This window comes from Xenopus laevis, chromosome 1L (genome assembly GCF_017654675.1).
Source record: "Xenopus laevis strain J_2021 chromosome 1L, Xenopus_laevis_v10.1, whole genome shotgun sequence".
NCBI classification, from domain to species: domain Eukaryota; kingdom Metazoa; phylum Chordata; class Amphibia; order Anura; family Pipidae; genus Xenopus; species Xenopus laevis.
In genome coordinates this window covers 193,181,991-193,209,874 of record NC_054371.1, presented here as the reverse complement: position 1 = coordinate 193,209,874, position 27,884 = coordinate 193,181,991, and the positions used below count along the sequence as shown (strand labels likewise).

General features: G+C 34.6%; 1 protein-coding gene across 2 annotated transcripts in view; it reads right to left on the bottom strand.

Moving 5' to 3' along the window:
• The window catches only part of kiaa0825.L (KIAA0825 L homeolog), a 194,797-nt gene that overhangs the window by 118,872 nt on the left and 48,041 nt on the right, over window positions 1–27,884 (bottom strand). For both annotated transcript variants that reach the window (XM_018264630.2, XM_018264625.2), the window contains exons 6-13: window positions 25,908–25,990; window positions 22,870–23,094; window positions 21,519–21,775; window positions 20,632–20,782; window positions 16,033–16,223; window positions 10,931–11,110; window positions 8,281–8,394; window positions 5,651–5,790 (exon numbers count right to left, since the gene is read on the bottom strand). In XM_018264630.2, the coding sequence (XP_018120119.1) occupies window positions 5,651–5,790; window positions 8,281–8,394; window positions 10,931–11,110; window positions 16,033–16,223; window positions 20,632–20,782; window positions 21,519–21,775; window positions 22,870–23,094; window positions 25,908–25,990 (1,341 nt within the window). The remainder of the gene's footprint in view (window positions 1–5,650; window positions 5,791–8,280; window positions 8,395–10,930; window positions 11,111–16,032; window positions 16,224–20,631; window positions 20,783–21,518; window positions 21,776–22,869; window positions 23,095–25,907; window positions 25,991–27,884) is intronic.

Sequence of the window (27,884 nt, the reverse complement as noted above, 5' to 3'; positions counted from 1 at the left end):
AGTTGCATAGAATAAAGTTGCATAGTTCAGACAGAATAGGATGAGGGCTTGGATTTTGAGTGTCTTAGAAGTGCATTTTGGAAATATTGCGTAGGAAAAATGATAGGTTGTGACTGTGCTATTAACATAATCAGAAGAGGAAAGTGTTAACGATTTTCCCCTAACAATGTGCTTAGTTAACTGGGTTAATGATCTTGCCTTAAGTAGTAATAGCAAAAGGCATGAGCAGAGCCAGGTTTAGGTGGAAAGATGATCATTTACATTTTTGTTGCATTCACTTGGAGAAGTGTTTGATTTATACAGGATGAGATAGTTAGAGATTAGCTCTAAATTATGGATATTTTATACAAGCCCTTTATCGTGTCACCCCACTGGATAACCCTAACATGCTCTGGTTTCAGAGATTAATTGAGAAACCTACATTCGATATAAATTATTCATGCCTGCCAAATGACCCATATTTTTGGATGTTTATTGCAAACTTCTTTATATCAAATCCTTTGGGAAGCATTTGTTTTTCAGTCTAAAAATATCTCCTAGATTGTTACATACTTAACTGTCCACACAAATGAATGCTGCATGCCTAAGTTAACCTTTTTCAGAAAGATTATTAGGCCAGCCCATCACAAGGAATCCTATACAAAAATAATATCTCTCTAACTTCAATTCTATGGACACCATTGCAAAGAGTAGTATATTGACAAAATACTGTACCTGACAGATATGACACAATACTGTATGTGAGAGGTATGAAAACAGCTTGGATTTGTTTCAAAGACAAATTTAATCCACATTATTTCCAAATGTTTTAACATTTATCTTTCCAAAGAAAATATGTATAGCTATTCTACCGTGTGTGTTTTTTTTAAAAATATCATCAATAAATCAGTATTGTCCAACTTCTTTGACGCAGAGGGCCATATACTGCAATCAACTGCTGCAGTGCTAATAATTCAGTGATAATTCTACTGTACCTCCACACCCAATTTTAAAACTACATCTGAGATTTTGAAGAGCCCACATCATTTATTTAGGATCTAAATCAACACACAGCTGCCAAATTCCAACATGTGTTTAGGAACAGTTGGGATCCTAAGCCTACTTCTCTTCTGCTTCTCTGTTCTAGCCTTTCTGCTATGTGTCCTGTATACAATCTTTTTATACAGTTTTAAAAACTTATTTCAAAGCATCATTAATCAAACTAGGCTATTGTATTATTTAAATATATTAACTGACACATCCCTATATTTGATCACCAATCAGTCAACAGTTAGACCCATTTCAAATAGATGCCAGCTGCCAACAGCAACCAATTAGCAATTCATTTTAAACAAGTTAGCACCAATATTATTAAATAAACCAGTACACTTTGGCAATTATTTGGCAAATGATTAATGGGTTATGCATTAACACTTAAGTACAGAGATATTGCCTACCTATCTGCTTTATAGATTTATATGACTGTTCCACAAATGAAAAAAAAATGGATAGATTTGGGAACAAATTTTGAGGTTATCTATATAAGAGACTTTAACATTAAACCCACAACTTCTACCTAAGAAAATCAATGCCCCACTGTTTGTACATAAACTGTAAAGGCTGGAAGCCTTCAGATGTACCTGATCGAAATGTCAGGGTTAATGGCCACCAGGATAGGTTAGGACTTGGGACTTGATACTGGGTTCAAGCAGGAAAGGTCTACTTATCTATTTTGGTACTGGCAGGAGAGGCAAGGCTAATATTGGGAACAGGAAGGTACACTGAAGAGGCAGTAGGGATAACCAAAAAAAAAGCACATTTTCTCTTTGGAGGAATGCTGACTTGTATAACAATAATACCATGACACAATACCATATTTAAGTACACTACTATTTGCAAGAAAATATTAAGAATAAATCGTGGAAAATGTAAAAGACAACTGTATCTGATTGAAAAGTACATCAATTCTCCTAAGGTTACTTTTGAATTACCTGTTTAAATACACAATGTCATATGAAAGTACAGATCTACGACCTGGCCCCAGTTAATAGATTTATGCTTTCTGTCATTTTATCCCTGTGATAATTAAAGCAGGTAGCAGAATTCAATACATGAGAACACAGGGGTAGTAATGTGATCTTGATCAAACATTTGTCAGTCTTTGTAGAAGATGACAGGAATTTGAATAGGTAAGTGAATACCGTGTAGCTCTCAATATGAGGTAAGACAGAATGGGAAGCAATCTTGTACTTGTGACAAATGTTAGCCCACTTTATAATGACAGAACTAAATTGCTTTATGTATAACAGGATGGGGTGTCAATATGTTGTGTTTTAAAGAAATTAAACTGCACACTTAAAGATTTAATTTTTAAATGATTTTGAGAAGTCAGTGGACTGAAAAAGACCCCTGTAATTTGGGTATTATGAATGTTTGATAGATAAAACTATAGAAAATATTAAATAGTTTAAAATATTAATGATATGGAATTCATTATCTGGAATGCTTGGGACCTGGGGTTTTCCAAATAAGGATTTTTTCAATAATTTGGATCACCAGACCTTAAGATTACTAAAAAAAATTCAAATATGAATTAAAACCAATATAATTCATTTTCCACCAATCTGCAGCTTAGTTACCATCACATTCAAAGAAAAATAACTGTAAGCTAAATATATATATATATATATATATATTTATTTTATTTTTAATTTTGAGCTTTTGGGTATTGGGCTTTCCAAATAAATAAATCGTTTTTTTGAGATATTAATCTTTTTTACCTGTGTGCAAATTTTTACAACACTCTGATGACCACACTCTTGGCATACTTATAGACTGAAAACTGTTTCTAGCATAATAATATTTATATGCTCCTATCCAATATACATTACAACTTTGAATTGTTTTACAGGTATTTGCAAACGTAAGTACACGTGAATGCATTATTTGTTTATCCCTTTCTATTCTCTGCAGCTGACTAAGAATTAGTTTTCCTCCAAATTAGTAAATTATCTGGGTTATGCCATTTTTAAAAAGTTTAATTTACATTGGAAAAGTGCTCAGAATACATTTTCATTCACTAAGAAAAAAACAGTTACACAGGATTCTTTACTTAGTCGAAACCTTGTTGTAAAACGTGACTAATATTTGCAAACCATTATTCCTTCAACACAATGATAAACATTGAACGGAACAGGCATTGTAGATACTGTACATCACACAATTAAATTCTTCAAGCTGTTATAATGCACAGAAGTACTTATCTATTGAAGAGTATTATTAATAGCATTATGTGGCTCCAGATACAGTTTACCTTCCAAGGTGGACTTCAATGGGATTTCTCACTACACCCAGTCTACATACACAAGTTCTTACACTGATTTATTTGAGTGATAGCTTGTAGAATAAAACCATACTTCGACTACTAGTTCTTCAGGGCTCTTATACCTGCCAACTTGTTGCAATATGTCAGCTCAGAATTAGCCTTCTTCCTTTTACTATCCCCATTCCATTTGTTTATTCTCAAATATTTATCTTCCTGTGTCTACACTATCTCAAGTTTTACAATTAGAAGCATTTTCAGAATTGTTGGTAATCGCTCAATCGTAATCAACACATTTTTTTACATATTAGTTGCTTAATTGTCTTTTTTTATCACACAAATTATGACTCAAAGATATAATTGCAAATTAAGTGATCTCCTTCTTATTCTATAGAAATGTATAGACACATTTTTAAAACTTTCTACAAATAATACTGTGCTTCTGAATAATTAAATGAAACCAATGAGTATTAGATACTTTGTTTTCCTTGACTATTTAATAAATTATGCAGATCTACCCTATACCTAAAAGCGCTACTATCTATAGTGCTCTATTTCAGCTCTGCATGGGGTAGATTTAATAGCATTCAATATGATTTCCTCATGGCAATTTTAGCAAAAATTGCCTTTTTCCCCCTGAGTATGAAATGTTTTCTAATTATGAAAAGCTGACTTTGGGAAGAAACATTTTTTCCATGTTCTTTGTGATTTTTAAAATGTTCCCCAAGGTAGAGTGCTGAAAAATAGTTTTTTTTCAACAAGGAGAACAAGAAAAAGGTTCTCCTCAGTAGTCACCCATATGAAAATATTAAGGACATGAATACATTTTATGCATTAAGCTACTAAATATGCCCCCTCTTTAAACAATACAAGGATTGTTTGTCCACATATTGCAATATATTCAAGCTGCCAAATACATCAAATTCATTCCTGGCCAGTTGTACACTTTATCTTCTCATTTGTTTGTTAAGACACTACTCTGACTTCTTTATGAAGTTTACCTACTTTTCCAATGTTAAAACTCCAAAAATCCAGAAGTTGAAATGTATACATACAAAGACAAGAGATCTTCTGCACCTGCCTATATTAATATATGAAGAACACAAACACATGAATGTTTGGTCAAATCCTCATTGCACCAACACATAATACTTTTTAATTGCCTAGCAGTGAGTACAGTTTTGCCATTTGTTGTAGTTTATACAGGAGCTGTGGCAACTCCATGTTGTAGCTCCCATCATTCCAAGTTTTGTCAAGCAATTCATGGGGGTTTCAATAAAAAAAGGGGGACAATCATTCTGGTAATTTTTAATCTGGAAAAAGCAGAATTCTTTATATGGAAGTTAGCTAGTAAGGACACATAGACAAACAGACTTTTACAAGATGACATCTTCTATTGTATGTCATCATGTAATCCAGGAAATTCCAGTGGGTCAGTCCTTATGAATATGCGGAAATGTTCCTCTGATAATACCTTGAAAAATACTATACAGGTGTACTATGCCAGTTAAGTTTGTCACTACATATAATTGTCACTGGATGGAAATTCAAAAGATTCTAAGTGGAGGCTTATTTTAATGCCAGACAAGGAGGTAAAATGAGTTGCAGGTACTACAATACAAATGATGGCAAGCAGAGTACCAACATTAAAGATAAATTGGTCCTTTTTTAAAGTATTTCTTGAAAGGAGATAATCAAAATCGCTCGTATGAGTTTGTTTGTGGTTGGCTTTAGTGATACATTTATGTCCTCCAGTTTGAGTGTGATATGAGATATGTGGGAAAGACCTGAAGGACGTTAGGTAACCATAAAAGTTCAATTTACAGACATTTCAAACTCTGTTATGTGGGTGAGCCATGTAAATTGTGATCTATGTTTAATGCACAATTCATTTCCATCATCACTAGCCATATTTGTATGTCTTTAAATGCTTTGTGCAAATGTTATTTATAATGTAATAGAATATACACAGTGCAGTGAATGCTGTTTTTTCCTTGGTCTTTGTTTCCACTTTTTCCTTTATCTGCAACATCAGTTATCACAGTGTACAGAGAAGGTATGCAAAAACATACAGAAACATTAATATTAAGGTATTGGTGTATAAAATCACAGCTATGTAGAAGCATTAAAGCATTTGATAGTAACAAGATTTATCACCTCAAAATATATTCTGCATAGAAATGTTTGTATAGAAATGTCTATTTCCATGTTTTCATGATATGTAAGAATATTACACAAAAAAGTCAAACCTAGGTGTATTCGTTTAAATACTTTTGGTGTTTGGAAAAAAACCCCACAATTTTCCATTTCTACAGATCGATAGAGACAATATGGAGAACAAATACTTACTTGAACAAGTAAGCAAAGTCTTTGCAACCAGACATTCAGAATGCAACAGTGTTTTCAAAAGCAAGTTCCAATTACAGCATGGTTGGGATAAGAGCAGTTTCAGTTGACCCTGCACTGCCATTTCCACTGCTGATGGAGTTCTTTCAAAATGCAAGATAAAGACAGAATAATGTTGTTAATTTATCTATGAAATGAATAGCCTTAAAGTGCAGATGTAATGCTAACTCATTTAAATGTCAATTCCTCCCAGATTACCCAGAAAATGCTTTCATGCTTGCTTACTTTAAAACTGCTCAGGGAAGGAATTACATTTAATCTCAAGTAGCTGAAAGCAAATTAACATTTGGTAGGCTGCCAGATATGTTACTGACACAAAGTAACTTCACTTATCCAGTATGTGGAAAGATATATGTTCTGTTCGAGGGAAAAAAAATTGACAACATGACAATTTATTGTATTGGGCATACCCCAGGATTCAAATACTCGGAGAGCAAAAGTAAATGAATTGCATAGAGCTTCAGGTTTTGGAAATATCGAGTGACAGAATAGGAATGTTAGCAATAGAAAAATGTGAAAACAAAAAGATTATGAATACAGTTTAGGTACTGTTAGATAGATTTTAATAAAACATTAGCATAATGAACAGTGAGGAAAACCAAGGCCATGGGGCAAAACAAAAAGGATTTTTTTTAAATAGAGCAATAACTATAAAACAATTCTATCAGAAGGTCTATTAGAATGGTTCCAGGATGAACAATTCAAATCTATTTTCAGATGCATTTAACGCAATATTCCATAATGTTTGAGGACAATTTGTTGAAGTGTTAAAGCTTAGCTCTTCCACTGAGCTCTAACATGCCTTTGAAAATAATTATGTGTAGTAAAATATAGCATGGTAATTAAATGTATATGGCATAAATCTAGGATTACAAGGCAGAATTAAATGAACTGCCTGGGGCTGTGTACAGTTTTTAGAAATAGTGAGTGGCAGCTTTAACACTTCCCTGAATTGGATGGTTCTGTTGAACTGACAAATCTGTCTGCTTTGAAAAATGTGTACATTTTTTAAATGCTTTCCAAAATGTCAGGAAAGCGTTTTGTAACTTTGGTGGGTGGTTAATAGTGAATCGAAAATGAGTTTTGCTTTATTCAAAAAGTTATTTGATTTGAAGCATCCATTTTAAGCCTAACAAAGGGCCCAAAACTTTGCCTTCTGTACATGTGTTTATGGGCAAAATAAACACTTTTCTGCACCACTGCAATTTATCGTTGTGCTACTGGAGTCATGTCCCATTTCTCTAGTTTGCCTTCTCTCCCTTCCCTTATTTTGTTCTTCTTTTATTTACTGTATTATTGTAATGCTTTGTACAGGTAAACAACGTGTTAATGAACATATGCTATTTACTATTATAACTATTTATTAATATTTTTAATGGTATCATTGACAACTGCCAAAATTTATATTTGCCACAAGACAGGCACTGCAATAGGTCAGTGGTTCATGACTGTGCCTGTGGCAAAAACTACAGATAGCACATTATGTGTTCACAGGTTGCTTAAAGAGATACTGACACCTGAAATTAAACTTTTTTTTACATCTATTATAATATTGGCTTTGCAAGCTACTTCTAACTTTGCCACAAAGTATTTGCATGATGCTTTTACATTACCTGTCTGATCCCCCATGTTCCTGTATGAGGGGGCTGCCATATTTGTGCAGCAGGAGTCTGTTAGCATTAGAAACTGTAACTAACAGGCTGAGATGGGACAGTCAGGTTGGCAAAGTCAGAGTGTCAGAGTGTCAGGCTTAGGAACTTCAACTAACAATTATATACAAAAACAAACCTCTCAGCAAAAAATGATCACCATGACCTATAGGTAACATTTAATGTACATTCATATGCTAAAATTCATTTTTTAGTGTCAGTATCACTTTAATAAAAAATATGGCCCTACATTTTTCTATTACTCAGGTGCTGCGTCTTTATTTCTAACACTGTACCAACAGCTAAGGTCTCTCTTCCAGTTTTTTGGCCATGTAGCAGCCAGTCTCTAATGTCATTCCCCATAAAAGGTCTCTAATTGTACCCATTTAGTGCTATGAATATTCTGTACTTTATACTTTAAAAATTACTCGACAAATACAGTTACCTTTCATTTGTGCTTACACAGTACTGATTAACCACAGCTAATTATGTTGGGTCAATATACATATCAGAAGAAAGCACAATTTTGATCAAATAGCATACCCACTAATATGAAACAGAATAGTATGCACATACACATGTAATTCACTTTCAGGAACTGTTGCAAATATCAGACAGTCTGAAGTCTTAGGGGCATATTTAGCAATAAACACTCACCCATTTTGCATTCAATCCTATGGGCTTTTTAATATTGTATTTATAATGGGTGAATATTAGAGTTTAGCGTATGAACCCTCTTGGCCCCAATGATTTCCATCAGTTCTTAACAATTATCAGCCAAGGTTTACTTTACATATTTTCATGAGACACAAAAAGACATGACACGTGAGAATCAGCCACATAAAAAATCATAACTTTAACATATGTAATAAATTAATCGGTTTATCAACAAAAATAAAATTATTTACAAAGGCAGATACTTACTTAGATGAAAACTGGAATAATTCTGGTTTAAAATAAACAATCCACCCCAGTGGAGTTGAAAGTGATTGCTTTGGAGGACTTGTTGGGAATCCACTGAATTCTTTTGTGATGATTCTTAAAGTAAAAATCAACAGATGTAGCTTATAATCAACAGATGTTACTAGTTAAAGTATTTTCACCCAAAATCAGTTTTTTGTTATTCTTAAAGACTTTCTGCAACATTCAACATTTTCTGACCATTCTAAAGTCATTTGTAATGGCTACTGAAAGTAGTATGTACGTCTGTTTCTATTCTCTGTGTTTCTGATACAATGTAGCAAAAGCCATCTGAGATCAGGAGGAATAATTATTTCTTACACTGGGGCATTTTTACTAAGGTGCAAATTAAAATTTTACAAATGGATATCAAAATTGATAATTTTTCAAGACATCAGCAATTTATTAAAAATAAGACAAATGTTGGTATATTCATTTTGCATTGAGAAACTTTTTTCGTCCGGTGTAAAGGCATTATTATCGATGTATCTTCCATGTAAATATTCCTCCTACGTTGATTCATGTCAATAATTCAAGTATGTTCACCATTACAATTTTATGGGGATATTGATAGGGTAGTAACAAAAAGTATTCAAGCCACTAACATTTTGGCACATTAAACTTTTTTTTAGAAAATGTGCCAGTTAATAGTGCTGCTCCAGCAGAATCCTGCATTGAAATCTTTTTTTCAAAAAAGTAAACAGATTTTTTATTTAATTTTGACATGTGACAGGGGCTTGCCCAGGTGCCCCCAGTCATGTGACTTTTGCTCTGATAAACTTCAGTCACTCTTTAATGCTGCACTGCATCCCTGTTGGAGTGATTTCACCCCTCCCCCCCAGCAGCCCATCAGCAGAACAATGGGTAGGTAACATGACAACAGCTGACACCTGCATTGCTAAAAAATTGCTGCCATGTCCCACCTAGTGGTACATACAAGAATAGCACTCAATAGTAAAACAACCAAGCCCAACCGCAACTACTTCAGTTACATTGAGTAGGAGAAACAATAGATCTGAAAGCACGGTAATTGTGGAGTGCTGGTTCTTTCTGAAACCACAAGATCAGACATAATGACTTAGGATGATTGCATAAACACCAATATTACACATAAATAAATACACTTATTTGTTCACAAATACAATATTAAATGGTGTAATGAATAACTTGTAATGTTTACAGTGTAATTCAAAGATAAAAAACACATCATTAAAATCATGACAGAATCTCTTTAAATCCTACAAAAAAAAGTTGAAGATCCTCAAATGTGGTTTGATTAAAATTTTAGTTAATCATTTTTGCCACATAATTATTCACTTACATGTTCTACATATTCTTATACAGCACTGCTTTAGTTTTAGCCATGTAAATTCAAATTCACCAACTATCCCCTCTCTTGACTATGATTCCCACTAAATTTGTCAGGAACAGATATTTTGACAAAGAACCATTAGCTACAGTCAGGTTTTCCTGAAAAAGCATTTTCCTGCAATTTCTGCATTTTGGTCTGGGAAACCTTGAAATGTTTGAATTAAGTCATTTGCTGTTAAGGATAAGCTAGAACTTGTTTAGAAAGAGCAACCTCCATATTTGTTGCCAGCATAAACTGTTAGGGTTTTTGAATGTCATGGTTAATGGCTGGCTTGAATGAGCAAATTGATGAAATTGTCCAAACTATACCAAGAAGGATGATGTGCCTGGAAGCACTGAAGATGCTTTATAGTAGCACTTAAACTGGCACAGTGGCACACAAGCAGTTGTTCAACACAACTGAGATTTAACTAATAGGGTGGTCAGTTGGGTAAAATAATGAAAATATACATGGGGATTTGCTAAGAATCAGAATGAGGATGAGTCAAATTGTACTGCTATTGCTACTGATTGACCAGTTGCCCCACACAGTCACCTCTCCAAATAACAGCCAGCATGTTTGCGTCCCCATTCTTCTGAATACCTTATAATATCATAAAACTCATGAGAAGTAAACAGTTTACAGGGGACAGAAAGGTACATGTCTTATTATTTCTTATGTCAATCCCCTACAACATGATTTCTCACAGTAATATTGTTTCCTTCCGGGATCTATTATCCAGAATACCTTATCTTCATACCTTAAGTCTACAAGAAAACCATTTAAATGTTAAATACACCCTATAGTTTGGTTTTGCCTCCAATAAGGATTAGTGATATATGCCTTTGTATCAAGTACAAGGTACTGTTTCATAATTATAGGGATAATAAATAGTTTGTAAAAATCTGGATTATCTTGTTAAAATGGAATCTGTGGGATATGGCCTTCCCATAATTCGGATCTTTCTGGACAACAGGTTTAGCGAAGAAAGTTAGTCCAGCACCCACTGTTTCATGAATAAAACGGCCTTTATTGGACCAAGGGCATTACAGCTGTAATGCCCTTGGTCCAATAAAGGCCGTTTTATTCATGAAACAGTGGGTGCTGGACTAACTTTCTTCGCTAATATTGCCAGTGGAAGGTGGCCACTGGAGGACGTGCACCCAGCCAAAGAAGTGAGTTGCAGTTGTGCTGACTACTAATCTGCTATGGACAACAGGTTTACGCATAACAGATTCCATGCCTGTATAAAAAAATACTTACTTATGCAATGTCTCCAAAGGTGTGGATAAGACAGCCATTACAGGAAGTAAGCTATTACAATGACTGTGTATATTGAAGATATCATTGGCCTGCTGTCTTGGCCTCAAAAGATCTTCAGATGAGCTGCAGACTGACCAGAGCATATTTTCAACGCATGAAAAAATTGCCATTATATCAACTCTGAAAAGTAAGCAGAATGTTGTAAAAATGTTAGTATCAGGGGTCTTATCTTATTACAAAGTACATACAGCCATCATCAGAACATGGAATATGAAAAGCATGGCCAACAGGTAAATCAAATTTAAAAGTAATCTTTATAATTTTCCAGTAACTTACTATAGTCATATTTTACAACTAAAGTATTTTTCTTTCATTTACCCCCCTTCAGTTACAAATGTGACTTACACTTTATTTATCAAAGGTCAAATTTTTAGATTTTTTAGACCTCGAATTAACAAGAATGAATTTTCTAATTTAAGAAAAAATGTCAACCCGAAAACTTGAATAAATAGAAAAAACCTTGTATTGATCTGGTTTTAGAGTGAAACCCTCCGCAAAAAATTTGAATACCATGAAAACTATTAACATTTTCAAATTGTTCAAGGGACCGCTGCCATTGACTCCTAAATTACCTCTACAGGTATTAGATGGTGTCTTTTTGGATTCAAGCTATTTCCAGGGTCAGGGTATAATAAATCTCGAAAATGTCAAGTTTATTTTTAGCCCGGAATATAGATTTTTGACTTCAAAATAACCTCGAATTTTTCATGGAAAACACAACTTGAACCTTAATAAATCTACTCCTAATGTGGCAATTAGGTTTAATTCTGGGAGCAGCTAGCTATAAAAAAAGTATTTTACAATGACTTGGAATTTTTGCTCTTTTTCCCCTACCCTTGCTACATAGCTCTGCATGTCTGGTTGGATCAGGTTTGTTAAACCAGTATTTCTAAAACTTTTATTAGCTAATTAGGTGCAATTTACCTATTAAGCAACTGTTTTTTATTAATATCAGGGCTCATAGTAATGTAGTAATGCCACTGGAGGCTTTTCAAGCACACCGTTGTGAACAGCTTTGATAAGCTTTGCTTAAATGACTGTTGTCTCTACCTCCTTGTTTACACCAGCTGTTGGTGGATTCCTAATTAAGGGCCTACATAAGCCTACCTTTTACTTTTTCACATTGCTTGGGCATTAAGCTCCCTAGATGGGATTTAGCCCTTTGCAATTTATTTGTGCTCCTGATCCTCTGCCCAGTTCCTTGATTTTGTATTTCTTGGTTCTGAGAAATGCCTAGCCTTTTACTTGGACACTGCCTCTGCTGTTCACCTGATCTGTCCTCTGGCCTGTAAACGGGAGTTTTCATTTAGCCTGCTGCCTGTACCAATTTCCTTTCAACATGCTTATTGGACTAAAGGTCCCCATAAACGCAAAGATTTTTCTTTGGTGAACGACCGATTTTAGAGAAATCCGACCAATCCGTCAAATTATTGTGAAGTTAGTGGGAAATGACCGATCGTACATCTTACGATTTTTTTGTCCATCTGTCAGAAAATTCGGCGGTTAAAAAAATGTATCAGCCCATTGCAATCTATCTATGTTTGCAGGGCCAAGCAGGCAGCTACCCTCAGTTTATCGTCTGAAATGGTCTCCTTAGTTGATGGACAAATTGTACATTTAAATGATCGTTTTGAGATGGTCTCACGATAACGAAAAGATCTTATTAAAAATCTTTAGATCTATGGCCAGCTTAAGCTTCTTGTTTGCTTTCAACATGAACTACCTAACTTCTCAGCAGACAGTACTTCATCCCATTAACCAGTTTTACCCAGTATATGGACTGCATTGTGTCTTTACACAGCCTTGTCATTTGAAAAACACAAGCTGTGGATTGCATGCCTGATAACATTTTTCATGGAAAAAACCCCACTAATGTTTCAAGATTAATTATACCTCGATGCTGCAAAAAGCCAGAATCCAAAAATTTGTCATCTCAGAGTTGTTGAGGTCCTGTATAAGTCAATGGGATAGGCACTGATCGAAATTTGAAGTTATTGTGGTTTGCACTGTGCTTAACTCGAAAATACAAAAAATTTGGGGTTTTCAGGCAAAAAGTGATTGGGGAAACAAATCAGAATTTGGTGAGTTTTTATTTATTAAAATCTAAACTCACATTTTGTCAAATTTGTCAAATTTGCCTCTAAATGTAATAAAATATCTTCATTTTATGGTATTACTGTAAATATTGGGAGTGGATAGAACACTAAATAATTTTAGCGTTATGCCACTGAATTCCATTTTTCAGGTAGCATTTAACTGAAAGCTCCTTTTAAACAAATTAAAAACGCATCTGCCGCAAATTGAAAATATGCAGAACAATAAATATGATACAGTTCCTGATGGGTGTAAATTTTTGTATATATTCATTCAAAAATTTTAATGCAGAAAATGTTCAATTAAAGATTAGCTGAAAAGAAAACCATCAAAACTTCAATCATGAATAATTGGATATGTCTGATCAAGAAGTACTATACTACTTAGTACATATTTAAATAAACCACAGAGGAACTCCAATTTGTTGTTATGTATTGTACATCAAAATGCCAATGAGAATTTGTAACACATCAGTGCTTGATTTATGATGAACATTTTTAATTCGCTGCTCAGCAGGAAAAGCAAACACTGCATTACTAAATGGTGACAAGCCCATTTTATTTTTTACAAATTGAGTACAGCAACTGTCAATACACTGTACAATGTCATTATTTGTTTAGGATCGATCCTAGCATAATAAACGATAAACTAAGATTTCACTCAAGCTTTTTCAGAAGCTTTGGTACTTAGTGAAATTGCAACACTTAAACTATTATTATAATAAATTCACATATTGATTTTAAACATCTAAGCATGTAAATATTTCACACAATAGTGTGAGTGATACACCAGACAATAGGAAAAAACAAGGGCATTTGTGTACATTCATTTAATACATTCTTATTCCTGCAAGAAAAGTGCTTAGTTAGTTTGTTGTTTAGAATTGATCAAACCAATAGCAGTCTAGATATTTGTATTTCTACGTGTATGCAGGTGAGCATGGGCTTGCTGGGTACTAAAGCTTTGCATTGCAAGTTCAGACGCTAATGTGGCTCTTAGAAACCTAACAATTATTGAATAACTATTACCAACACTAGGAGACATACATGATTTGAAAACTTTATGAAGATCTTAAATCTGTGCTTATTTAATAAAGATCCCAAAGTGTGTAAAAATGTGAAAAGACTAACTCAAATGCAGTGAAATCACAGTCTAGCCCTCATTTTAAACAAGCCTGACAAATTTTGATATAATCTCAGAAATGCTCAGGCTTCTTCTCTATGAACTCGACAGCTTTTAGATACTGGGAGTATTTTTTTAATCAAGTTTTTGCAGTTAATAAATCTTGGCCAAAAAATGAGTTTTGGAAACTCGAAATTTGCAATTTTTGCCACAAAAACACAAAAAGTGGTAAAAATTTGAATTATAATAAAATTAGCTCCTAGGCTAGGTGTGGAGGGAGATGTCATATATTTTTTGTGATAATCCTTTTTTCCTTAATAAGTTTTAGGGTCATGCTCTTGATCTTATATTTTGCCACTCCTACTACACTTCGAACCTGACTAGGGATGCACTGACTCCATTATTCTAAGATTTGGCTAAATCCTTTTTGAAAGATTTGGCTGAATACCAAACTCTAGGTTGCATATGTAAAATCGGAAAACAAGAGGGAAAGAGGACCACATTTGCAGTGTGCGGTTAAAATTTTTGGACTTTTTTTTTACTTGTTTGTGTGACGAAAAAGTTCCATGATTTCTTGGACTCTGATTGACAAGGCACATGGATTATGCCGAATCCAAATCCTGCTGAAAAAGGCAGAATCTTAGCCAAATTCAAAACAGATTCCTGAATTCGGTGCATCCCTAAACTTGACTAACTCTCCTCTACCCCTATCCAACAATCACTTTCTTTCCTTTCAGGTAACATTTTTACTGTTCTATCCCAATTATCTTAATCCATGCACATATACAAAAACATCAACACAGTTGACCTTCAACAACTATCAGCAGCAGCAGCACATCAGACCTTTGAAATTAGCAACTGTTCCAGTCCAAATATAGCTTCTCTCTATAAAGATTCTTTCTAATCAGCTTTAGACACCCTTGCATCTCCACCACCTGGCACACGTGTCTAGTTATACTCCTGCCTTGGAACACTAGTTCAACCTGGTACATAATCAAGCAAAAAAGTGTACTTCCTAGTAGTTATTTTGGACTCCCATTCGTCTGTTACACCAAACATTCTAACGTGCCAATTCCTGTCACTGCCATGTTGCTTGTATAGGGCCACAGCTCAGCTTTAAACAACTAAAACATGTCCTTAGTATCCGATTATTTCCCGCCTTGACTGCTACAGGCATTTCAATATCCTATCTTTCATAAATTCAGTCTGTTTTAAATGCTGCTGCTGGACCCATTCATCTATCTCATAACTCAATATGCAAATCCCCTCACTGGCTCCAAATTCCTTTTGAAACAAATTAAAATTACACACATTCAGGGCCCTTAACAACAAAATTCCTCCCTATACCTTAGCTCTGATCTCAAAATATGCCCCTTCATGCAATCCAGGCTTGCTTTGGACCTTCACTTCTCCTTTCATCACTTTAATACATTCCCTACTGCAAGACTTCTCTCCTGTCCACCTTATTTGTGTTGTTCATTACTCTCCTTTGCCTATGAGTACTGATCCACATCCTAATATTTGCTATGGAATGAGAAAAGGATCGGATACTGGCAGTCCAATAAGTCAACTTTTTATTCTTTTACTTTTTGACTCTTTTGATACAAACTGACAGCAATAGATGAAGCTTCTGCTTCAAATAAAACATTTTCACATGTACAGGTAACGACTTTGTCCTACTGTGCTTGTTTTGTCATGCAATCCTGTGGGTTCAGAATACGGAGTAAGAGATCTAATTGTCTAAACTTAACTAACCGAGGTACTGAACCAAGGTAAAAAGAAAAAAACATATGACCAAATTTGAAAAAAATTAAAAAAGAGAATACCTTAATTGAGATACTCGTTTATAATTAGGATGAGCCTGGGAATATCTGAATGTCAGCAAAGCCAATGTTTGTTCTACTATTTCTCGGAGTATGTCTTGAGCAAGACACGGGGGCAGTATAGTCCATAGATCATGCCGAAGTCCACAGCAAAAGTAATGCCACATCTGAACAGAAAATGAGCAGCGTTCTCCCTAGGAAAAAATAAGATCTTATTATCTCCATAAAACTACAGGAACATTTCAGACATTGGATTTAGCTTCTAGTTAAAACAAGGTAAGCATGTTAAAGGGTAATTTTAAAAAAGATTACAGTGAATCAGCATCTAGTGACTTACTCCATACACAAATCGATATAAATTAAAGTCAACGACACAGGAAGCTATTTGTCACCAGACAATTATTGCTTTGTATTGCTTGACTCCTAATTTTGTTTTTAAAAATCACCTGCTTGCTTCCGCAGTGCCCTTAAAAAACCCTTAGATGTGATAAAACATTAAGAAAAATGTTCCTTATCCATATTGTCTTCCTTCACATTTTCAATCACTATTGGCATAATATATGTACTGGCTAACTGTCAACATTAAAAGCGTTCCTTTAAAATAAAATTGTCACAAACGGCACCCAGAATCCAGAACCAATGCTAGGCTCCCTGGTCTCGGCTCGTTTCTGCCTTTAACAGCCGCCTTTCACCTCGGGAGGAGCCCTTGGCTAATTGGATGCCACCAGGTCTTATAAAGAGAGGAGCCAAGAGAGGGTTCTGGACGAGCAGATGGGCACGATCGTATAGCAAAAGTCTTTGGGAATAAGGTCACAGTTCAAAGGATAGGCAAAAGCGTGGTCAGACAGGCAGAGGTCGGTTCAGAGGAGTACAATCAAGGTTGGACAGGTAAGGGTCAACACCGGAGGATCAATCAGAATGGTCAGACAGGTACGGGTCAGATTACGGATTTCAGAATAGTCTGTTAGCAGGCAGGGGTCAGGATCACTGAAGTCAGAATAGTCAATCAAGCAGGGGTCAAAACACAGGAATCAAATATCAGATAAACAGGAATAGCACCCAAGAACTCACAAAGAACCAAACAACAGGCACTTTAAAAATACACAAGGACCCTTTAAATACTTTTGAATTTCGCACCATTGCGTAATGACGCAATCACGCCATCTTGAAATACAGAATTACCAGAAGTGCGTGAAGCACCACGTGGCAGGCGTCCCCGCCAGCCCACTGGACCACATATCATATAGTTTAAACACTCATAGAATAAATGCTTACTAAAAAAAGAGAAAAAAGAATAAGAAATAAGAAGTAAAATAAAGAATAAAGATGATTTAATAAGCTTATTTATTCCAAAGTCCCTTAATGGCCAGATCAGGTTCTAAAGATTTTAATAAGCAAAATGGCAAAAGTTTTCCTTTTAAATCAGAAATTAAGGGGAAACATCCTCCGAGGCTCTTGTTTTATCCGTGTTATGATGCAACTATAGATTACATTCATGCTATTTGACCTTGCAAAAACCTGTTTGGTTCAAACAGAAAAGGGCAATTTTTGCAGTCTCACCCAAAAAGTTGTAAAAGAGGAGACCTTCAGTAAGGGGTCATTTGTCTGAAGCAGCATATGAAGTCACTGAACCTTTATTGGTTGTTGCTGTAGCTGGTGGTCCTAGTAAAATCCTGAAGTTTTTTCCCCAGATTCCCACCTCATTCATGCCAATAACTGACCCTTATACTTAAAACTACAATCTTCATTTCAACACCAAAAATAGCTGAAAGGGACTTAATACCTTAATCAACAATAAACCTATAAAAAGGAAAAGCCAGAAATATAAAAATTGAATCATGTACCTATTAACATAGTAAGTTCAAAAATTATTTTGAACTCCTAGCTTATTTTCTTATCAGTCTGAGATTGGGCACAAAAAAGCTTAAATATTTATAGGCATGCATAGTTTAATTGTGTAGGAGTGACCTTTTAGTTACAAGAAGTATTTTATTTACACTGTTCGCAATACTTAGAAGGTGAAGTTCTCACCTCTGACCTTATTCCACTGGAAAATAGGAGGTTGGGAGGTCATAGCTTAGGAGGAAAATTACATTTTTATTGTAGGACAACCACCCTATTGGTAAATAAATGATGTAGATGCCAATACCAACCCACCTCCTTGCTGAGCTTTAATACATGTGCATGTCTTTAAAATGTAATTGTAATATGATGTATTCATGCTCTTTTCCCATTTCACGCTGGAATCATCTACCATATAGTAAATCTAACAGCCAAAGAAATCACAGGCAGGAAAAAAAAAATAGCATTTGTTTATGAATTCTATTATCTGTCCTCTTAAACTGAATTAATGGGTAGCTTTATTGTTTACCAATTAGCTGCCTTGAGCTGTCTAAATTTTAGCGATGTGTTCCCTATAATAATTGGATTTTCAAAAATTAACAGGGGATTCAATTCCAATTCCTAAGATTTTGGGGGAAATGAAAATATTTTTGCATATATATCAACGCACCTTGATTTGAATCCTAAATATCTAATAATTAAGACACTTGCGATATAAGAGCCACTATGCAAATCCACCCATCTAATCAAACCCCTTAAACACAAGACCATGAACATTTCTGCACTAATGTGGCTTATACACAAACATTTGGAAAACATTGCTTTAATATACATAATTTTACTGCATCCTTAGCTGCTGCTGTATTCACAGCACCAGGAAAGTATGAATTCACAGTGCTAAGTTTGACCTGTTAATGCCTTTCAACTGAAACATTATTTGAGTTGTACAGGCAACCACATTTGTGTAGATTCATTAGCATTACTAATGGACTTTTATGAACTCCTTCTAGTGTATTATGAAAGGGCAAAGGAATAAAATTAACCACACAACTCAACTCACATAAATATGTATTCATAGGAGAGCATAGGCCATGGAACATTTTAAGATGTGTCAGGACATTTCACCTATTACATGCACTAAAACTGAATTTTACGACTTTATGAAAATTTGGCAGATGTTCTAATAGATTAATATGACCTCGTTTTTTCCTGACCAGATCAGAAGATTAGCACAATTTCCCGGACTAATAATAAAATCATCCTATATTATGCAGAGAGTAATGCATTCTAATATAAGCAGTGATTCATCAATACATTTTATATTCAACCTTCTTAGTGTAACAGCTCATCATCAAACATAAAATTAGTACTATGCTACTTTTTTTCCCACACAATGTAGATCCAATAGTATTTGGCATTTTAGATTTTGTTTCGGGAAAAAAACAAAGATTTTTTTCAACTTTACATTCACACACAAACTAATAGAAGAAGACATATTTTATTTAAAAAAAAAAAAAAAATTAAAAAAAAAAAAGCTTTCCTTGGCAGCATTGCTGAGGTGAAGCCTCCTGTCTGGTGCTGCTGCCAGTCCTCTGCTGGGTTTGAATCCAGGACCTGGTGCTCTGTGGCTGTCTGCCTTTGCTTCAATGCTGCAGAAGAAGCCTTTAGGCTCCACAATTCATTACCCATAAGTCAGCATTCACAAATTACTATAAGCATTTATGCTTAATTAATTAGGTATAGATCAGTGCCTGACACCTTCTAACAAAGGCTCTGTTATGGTGGAAGGAGATGTTACTCAGACTCATTTAAAGGGGACCTGTCACCTTAAGAAATAATTCCAAATCCTAATATATGCTGTTAGTCAAGCAAAATACACTTCACTTACACTATAAAAAATATTGAAATCTTGTGTTAATTAGTCTTGGAATTCACAAACACAGCAGACAGGCAGGTGCCATTTTGAAGACCCTGTTATTAAGGAGGGCTCTGCACCAAAATCTTATTTAGGTGCCAGATTGGGGCACCTGATATGCACTGGATACACAGTTAGATGGTTAGGAGGGCGGGGAGAATGTGGGGGTGCAGTGAAATCTAGGAAGTACAGAATGGAAAGTGAAAGTAATTGCCTGTCCAGTCACTATGCCTAAGGCATAGAGGAGAGGCGGGTAATATATGATTGACAGCTAAGACTTTTAGAAGAGTTTATAACTGGAATGGATGTTTTAATAACAAAAATAATTTGGGGTTTATATTTAATTTGAAAAGGATTTTTATTATATGGCTTTTTATGTCTGGGTGACAGGTCCCCTTTATAAACAATGAAAACTTGTGCATAGAGGTGTATTCAGGCAAATATTTTATACCTAAAGTAGCTAGATCCAGTTTCTCTGGTGTATTCGGATAGCCTGCAGAATTTACTTGAATATTTCTTCTATAACAGGTTTTATTGCTACTTATAATTGTAACTTATTTTTCTGTCCGGTCCAATTTAAATTACAAACTGAAAAGCTACAAAATGCTAAATCATCCAAACACTATAAAGATTAAAAAATAAAGATCATCTGCAAGTTACCACAGAATACCATTGTTTATTTCAAGGTGTACTACCCTTTAAATGGACTTAAACTCTTCACAGTGCTAATATGTTTTAATTGAGGCTAACTGAATCCCTTTAACATAATACCGGAACAGTGTGCTGTTCTCATCCAACATCACATGGTAGTGTCTTATAAAACAATTAAACTGCCAGATGCATACCTCATAAAACTCTTTGTTGTCATCCCAATTATGACTCTCCGCATCTTGGAAAATACTTGTTGAACAAGCACTGATGCAGTAATGTATAACTTCTGTTTGGAGGTTATTTATGAATTCCTGGTATCGTTGAACTGTTACTAGAAACAAAGATCTATGTGCAAAGTATAACAGGTATATATAAGACAATATGAGGATAAACAGATCATCAGAAAATTAAATGAACATTAACACAACAGGAAAAGCTTTAAGAATTTCAGAGAAATGGTAAGTGTTCATTCTCTCTACCCACTTCCTACCTTATCTTCTACTTTCTTTTCAGTATATAGGCACACTCTACGTTATGTCACTGTGTTAGTGGGATATAAGATTCAATGTAACCCTAATCAAGGCCAGGTCTTCCCTGTACTTTATGTACTGGTCACATGTCAAGTCAGAGCATCATTGGTTTGCGAGTCTTTTTTTGGCCGGCAGTAGAGTGGATTGGGGGAAATGATGTTGGATGGTAGAAAGATGGTGTGTGCAAAGTCAATGAAAGAGAAAGCATTTCTTTGGCTACAATTCATAGTAAGATTTAGTATATTGAAAAAACAAATCTACCCGGGCTGTGACTTTTAAATATACATTTTCTTCTCCTTTAATAATACAAACTAATGGGGATATGTTTTACTATAAGAATATTTACCTACATATGAAATAAAAGGGTACAGAAAAAAACATGTTTCTATAAATAAGAATTATCAGAAGCTATAATTTGGAAAATCGATCATTTCTGACTTTTAAAAACACAGATACTAAACATATATTGAATGTGCTTTCAAGCAAGAACAATTTACAGAATCTCATTTAATAAGTGAAACACAGTATTGAAATTTACTCATCAAACTTACTTCTTGCTCATTTGATCATAATAGTAGTTTAAATGATGGAGGACGTAAATAGCAGTAGAGAGAGTAGCATACATGGATTGTAATGGAGCTTTGCATGGAAATTGTTTGTGGTGTTCTTCCAGCTTTGCTAGGATCAATGCAGCCACTTTGCTAAATGTCTCTAAAAAGCAAGCTCTTACATCTAGAAGAGCGACATCCTGGCATGCCAGAGCCAGTGGAAGTATGGAGTCAAATTCTTTGATAATGTTGAAACAAAACTGGTGGAAATATAATTTTATTCATCATAAAACAAAATGTATTGATATAATATTGCTCTCTATAATTATATACTCTTAGTAGCAATCTACTGAGTTGCCATGTAACGAGAATCTAAATGAATTTCTAATCAGCCTTGTATCGTGACATTTAGGAGCAGATTTATCAAGGGTCGAAATGAAAATTGTAATTTTTAAATTGTAATTTCAAGTTTATTTTAGTGTAATTCGAATAAGGAATAGTCTAAATTTGATTTGAGTTTAAAAAAAAAAAAAAAAAAAAAAAAATCGAAATTTATCATGTACTGTCTCTTTAGGAATTCAAATTCAACTATTCACCATCTAAAGCCTACTGAATTGGCGTTTTAGCCTATTGGGGACCTCCAAAAACCAATTTGGAGTCATTCGGTGGACTTTTGAAAATCTATTCCTTTAAAAAAAAAAAAACTCAAATTGAATTTGATTCGAAATTAATTCAAGTTTGCAGTCGATCCTATAAATCCAATTATAAAAAACAAATTCATTTTTGATTGATCTTTTTTTTCAAATTTTGAGTTTTTAAAAACTCCCATAAACTCGAAATTCGACCCTTAATAAATATGCCACTTATATTCTATTAATGCTGTATATTGTGAGTCAGTCCCTTAACTCAGGTAACTGACAGCAGCACTGAGCATGTGCAGTGAATCAGCGGAAACAAAGATGGGAAGCTACTTCATAGAGGGGTAAAGAGGCTGTGGTGTCCTTGAGCTGGTTAAGAACCATAAACCATAATATGCAGCATTTCTACCTTACTTATTTGCTAAGTTTTAGTTCTCATTTAAAGCTATTTTTAGCTACACTATTAACATAAGTGGCTACTGACAAATGAACCATGTAGGCCCACACTGTGGCCAATTCTTGGTAAAACTATATGGATAACCTACTGGCTGATTGTTGCCTTTTCTCCATGCCTCATTTTCATATCACAACAATATGTATTTCAAATTTTAAAATGTTCTTTCATATTAAATTTTGTATTAAGTTTTCTAATGAACATGTTGTTGTTTAGTCAGGTGTTATACAGTATGACCTCCAAATGTTACGCAGTTTCTCACCTTCGCAACCTTCTTTGGTTTCTGCTTCTCTGCAGTTGCCCCATAGTAATTGCATGATGTATTAACCCTAACTAGGTTAATCTGTATGCCGTCAACAGATGAATACTCTTCAGTTTCTTGTTGAAGAATTTTAACAGCAATGTTTTCCAATTCAGCAGGTAAGCATTGTAGCAAAGGATGAACTAATGAATTCAGAATATTTTTCCAGCCAAATTTAAAGGTAGGCTATGATGTAAAAAAATATATATTTCAGCTGATAAATCACCGTGTAACATGCATGCATATACAGTAGGAGCATATAAAGTTAATTTGTTTCTTTTAAGACTTTGCAAAAGTTTTTCTATTTTATTCAATAAAGTATAAAAAAATGCATAAAAAGCAAAGGACTAGCACATACACATCTGCCTTACCCTCTTGTTTAGTGGTGTGTATCATTAATCAACCGAAATATGTTGTATAATGCCTTACACCTGCAGCCTTGGAGCATATGTTCTAAGAGACATATTGTTAAGGGAGATGACTGAAAGTTGTCCTTCTGGAATTGAATATACAGCGACTAATGGGACAGCTAGCAATAAAAAGGACAAGATCTTGGAGGAGGGGACAGTGATTACTGGCAAAGAGGTGAAGCAAAGGTGGTGAGAAAAGAAGACAGACAGGTAAATAATTCAAAGAGTTAATAAATATAGTATCAGAAAGTTTACGATTTCATTATAGATAAAAAGAAGGCAATATGTTTAAATATATCAAGTAATATTATTGGGCATGATGATAATTATATATTTCTTTTGGTAAGTCAGTTATTTCAGCTTTATTATTCCATTGCTCTCTTGCTTATTCCATAGGATGAAGGAAAGGCAATAAAAGTAAAATTGAACCCATAACCACTAGCTCTTTGTAATAGGAAATTTAGAGAATGTTTCAGAGATTTTTTAATTACTATATCAACACAAACCATATTTATTTTGTTCAATGTAGGTATATATTGCCCCTTTAAGAGAAAAACACTGAATACTTACAGGATAAAGCATATTGGGATATATATATATGCATACAAGTTGAATTGAGGTTTGGCAGTTTATAGATTAGCCATCAACTGTTCATTTAAAGAGATACTGACATCAGAAAATAACCTTTTTTATTATCTATTATAACATTGTCTTTGAATGCTATTTATAATTTTGCCATAAAAATATTTGCCTGATGCTTTTATATTAACTTTCTTACTACCCTGTTAATGTATGAGGGGGCTGCCATATTTGTGCAGCAGGAGTCCGTTGGCATTAGAAACTCTGACAGGTTAAGAAGGGACAGTCAGATTGTCAAAACAGTCATGTTTAGAAACTTCTAATAACAATTATTTACAAAAGCAGAACCATCAGCAAAAAACGATCAACATGACCTATAGGTAACTTTTAATATACATTCATATTTTCAAAAGAAAAATTTTAGTGTCAGTATCACTTTAAGTAAGGGTTTCATCACACACTGTAGACTGTTATCCTCTAGCTACTTTTCAAGTCTCGCCATTTAAAACATTTTCTAATTGGATCAAAAGTGTTAGTGGAGTACCGCAGGGGTCTGTCCTTGTTTCCTTGCTTTTTAACATACATTTAATTACCTAGAGATGGGCATTGAAAGTACTGTTTCTATTTTTGCTGATGACACTATAGTGTGCAAAATTCTAAGTTCTATGCAGTGTGATTTGGCTAAATTAGAAATCTGGGTAGCAAACTAGAAAATTAGGTTCAACGTTGATAATTACAAAATTATGCACTTGGTAGAAATAATATAAATGGGAGTTATAGAGTAAATGGTAGTGTGTCGAGGGTATCCTTAGTAGAGAAGGATCTGGGAATTTTTGAATAAGAAGTTGTCAAATTCCAGGCAAATAAAGTACTGTCTTGCATAAAAAAGGGCATTAACTCAAGGGATGAAAACATAATTTTGTCTCTTTTTAGGTTCCAGGTAAGACTTCATCTGGAGTATGCAGTGCAGTTTTGGACTCCAGTCCTTAAGAGGGATATAAATGAGCTGGAGAGAGTGCAGAGAGGTGCAAATAAACTGGTTAGGGGGGTGCAAGATTTAAATTATGAGGGTAGACTGTCAAGGTTTGGGTTGTTTTCTCTGGAAAAAAAAAATACACTTGCAAGGGGACATGATTATTATTTACAAGTGTATTAGAGGGCATTATAGATACATAGCAGGGATCTTTTTTTTCCATAACAAGGATCAACATACCAGAGGCCACCCCTTTAGACTGGAGAAACAGAACTTTCATTTGAAGCAGTAAAAGGTGGTTCTTCATAGTTAGGACAGTGAAGTTGGGGAATTCCCTGCCAGGTGATGTTGTGATGGCTGATTCTATTAATGCATTGGCGTGGATAATTTCTTGGACAAGCATTGTGATTCTAAAATTAGTATAGATATATGTCATATGAGTGTGTGTGTATATATATGTGCATTGGGTTCGTTTGGATTCAAATTTATCATTGGACAAATCAGCCTTATTTATAAAAATACAGATTTGTGAAGTTTTACAGTTCTCAACCTCAACTCAATTTACATTTTAAAAAAGCACCAATGTCTCTTCATTTATTAAAAATTTAAATATAAATAGCATGAACAAATAAAAACGTGGAAAAAATATAACAACGAAAACATCAAAATCAAACCACAAAAACCTTGAAGTAAATAATGATTTTAAAATTTGATAAAGACAACGTCTATTGACTTCTACATGACCTCACTAGCTTTTAGATGTCGAATTTTTTCATTAGTTTTTTGTGGTTTTTACAAATAATAAACAATCTTTCATGGGTAAGAGTAATTTTTTAAATACATCATTAGTGATATAATGTTTGATTTGGGGGATGAAAAAAATATGAACGTTGATAAATCACCCCCTTGGTGTTGAATTAAAACCAGATTAATGTCTGTTTATAGCCTCCACCTGTCTAAGGGTGGAGGGTGATAATGAAACAGTTTTAATAGATGTTACTATATACAGTAAGTGAGATAAATTAAATCATACGCACCATATCTGTCGTATGCAGCAAACTCTCATCCAGCATGAGGGCTTCATTTGATCTACCTACACCCCAATCTTTCTTCAAATTTTCTAAAAAAAAAACAAACAAACAAAAAAACAGATAATTTTGTAAACTAATTTTAAATCTACTTGCTCCTAAAGAAATTGTTTTAAAAGTGTAAATATATTTTTAACAGCATTTTAGCAACATTTTTCACATTATACAATATAGCGTACATTGGAGATAATCTATATTTTATGTTATCTATTCAAAATAAGGAATGCAGACTGGCCATGTAATGCCAACCTGTAAGGACCATCTGGGATTTGAACACTTGGGACTGGGGTTGCTGGACTTTAAGTGCACAGTCGGTGCACTTACCAAGTGAGCCACTGGAGGCTCTTGGGTTGATCCTGTTATAGTGATCCTGTATCTTATGTTTCCAGTTTGTCTACTCCCTGGTCTCCTCCCTTCTTGTTACACTCATGTGTTTTGTGTTTTCTAATCAGTTGCCCTTTATAAACCACGCCCTGAGCCTTGCTCAGGGCTGAGTCATTGAATGTATTCTGTTTGTTCCTGACCTAAACCTTGAATCTGTTTGAATCTGAATCTGTTTGGTTTTGTTCCTGAATCTGTGCCTGGATATTCCAAGTTCCAAGTTCCTGAATCTTGTTCCTGTGTTTTTGTTCCAGCTTTTCATTGCCTGCCTGGTAAAGACTTTATTTTTGACCTGTTCCTGTTTTGCTTCAGTTCCATTAAATCCTGTATATTTCACCATGCCTGCTTCAAGTATTTGTGGCTTTTTCCCTGGGCTTCCACCACACGCACTACCAAGTGTGAATTTAACTCCTGTTGCAGCGGTTTCCTGCTGTGAACGTTACACAACCAGTGTTAAATGATAGTCTGGTCCCTTTATAATAGTATTTTTCTAGTACCTTTATAATGCCATGTCTACCCTGTTATTACTTTCTAATGTTAATACCGTATTAAAACAAATAAAAAAATTTTTTTTTTTAAGGTTAGCAAAATGTAAGAGAATTATTTCTTATTAACATGTGATAATAACACCAAAAGCTCGGAGTTATTATCCCAAAGTTAACTTCATAATTTGAAGAACCAAACAAACTGTAATTGTCACCACTGATTAGCGAATCTCAGCAGAGGTGTAATTAAAATGAAGATCATTTTACCCAATTCCAGATAAATTGTAAAAAATACAACTATAACCATAAATTTATGTTTTAGTTTTAATGCTCTTAGGATTCAACAGAGCATGGCCAATTTATTAATACAATCGCGATTTTCAAGGTTGAAATCATTATACTTTTTAACCGCAATGTAGCATAATTTCCCACAATTCTAGTGTAATTCTGGACAGCCAATATGTAGCAGGTGCTGTGACAGTGAGTTTAGAATAGAATGTCTAACCTAAGAATGTGCAGGGCAGAGTACATAATATGGGCTGCAGGGGGATGCCTAGTATAAATAGGGTTAATATTCAGTCTGGTGGTCAGGTGGCAGCTGAGGGCAGGGGGTTGTGACTGTTCACAGTGTGTGTAAGAGGAGGCCCAAAAGAGAGAACCAAGGGGCCTGTGGAGTCTGAGACAGAGAGAGGGCCTCAGCCTGAGCTTGAGAGAAAAGGTGAGTGCCATTGGGCCTGTGACTATGCCTTGTGAGAGCCAGTGTTTGGGAAAATGAAGCAGTGATGCTGACTTTGAAGTAAGTTGTGGGGCCTGGCTAACAGTGGGAAGCTAATCTTTGAATTGTAACAGGGTGCTATCCTTCTGGTAGTTCTGGAAGAGTCCCTGGTGTAGACTATATTCTCAGCTGTGAGAGAGACTGTTACATATTTTAATGCCATAGGAAGACAAACATCATGTTGTGTTTTTTTCTTGTTGAATAAAGTAAAGGCAAAGTTCCTTTTTTATGCATTTTCATGTCAAAGTCTCTTCTCTGCACAAAGAAAACACTTCCCTACCACTG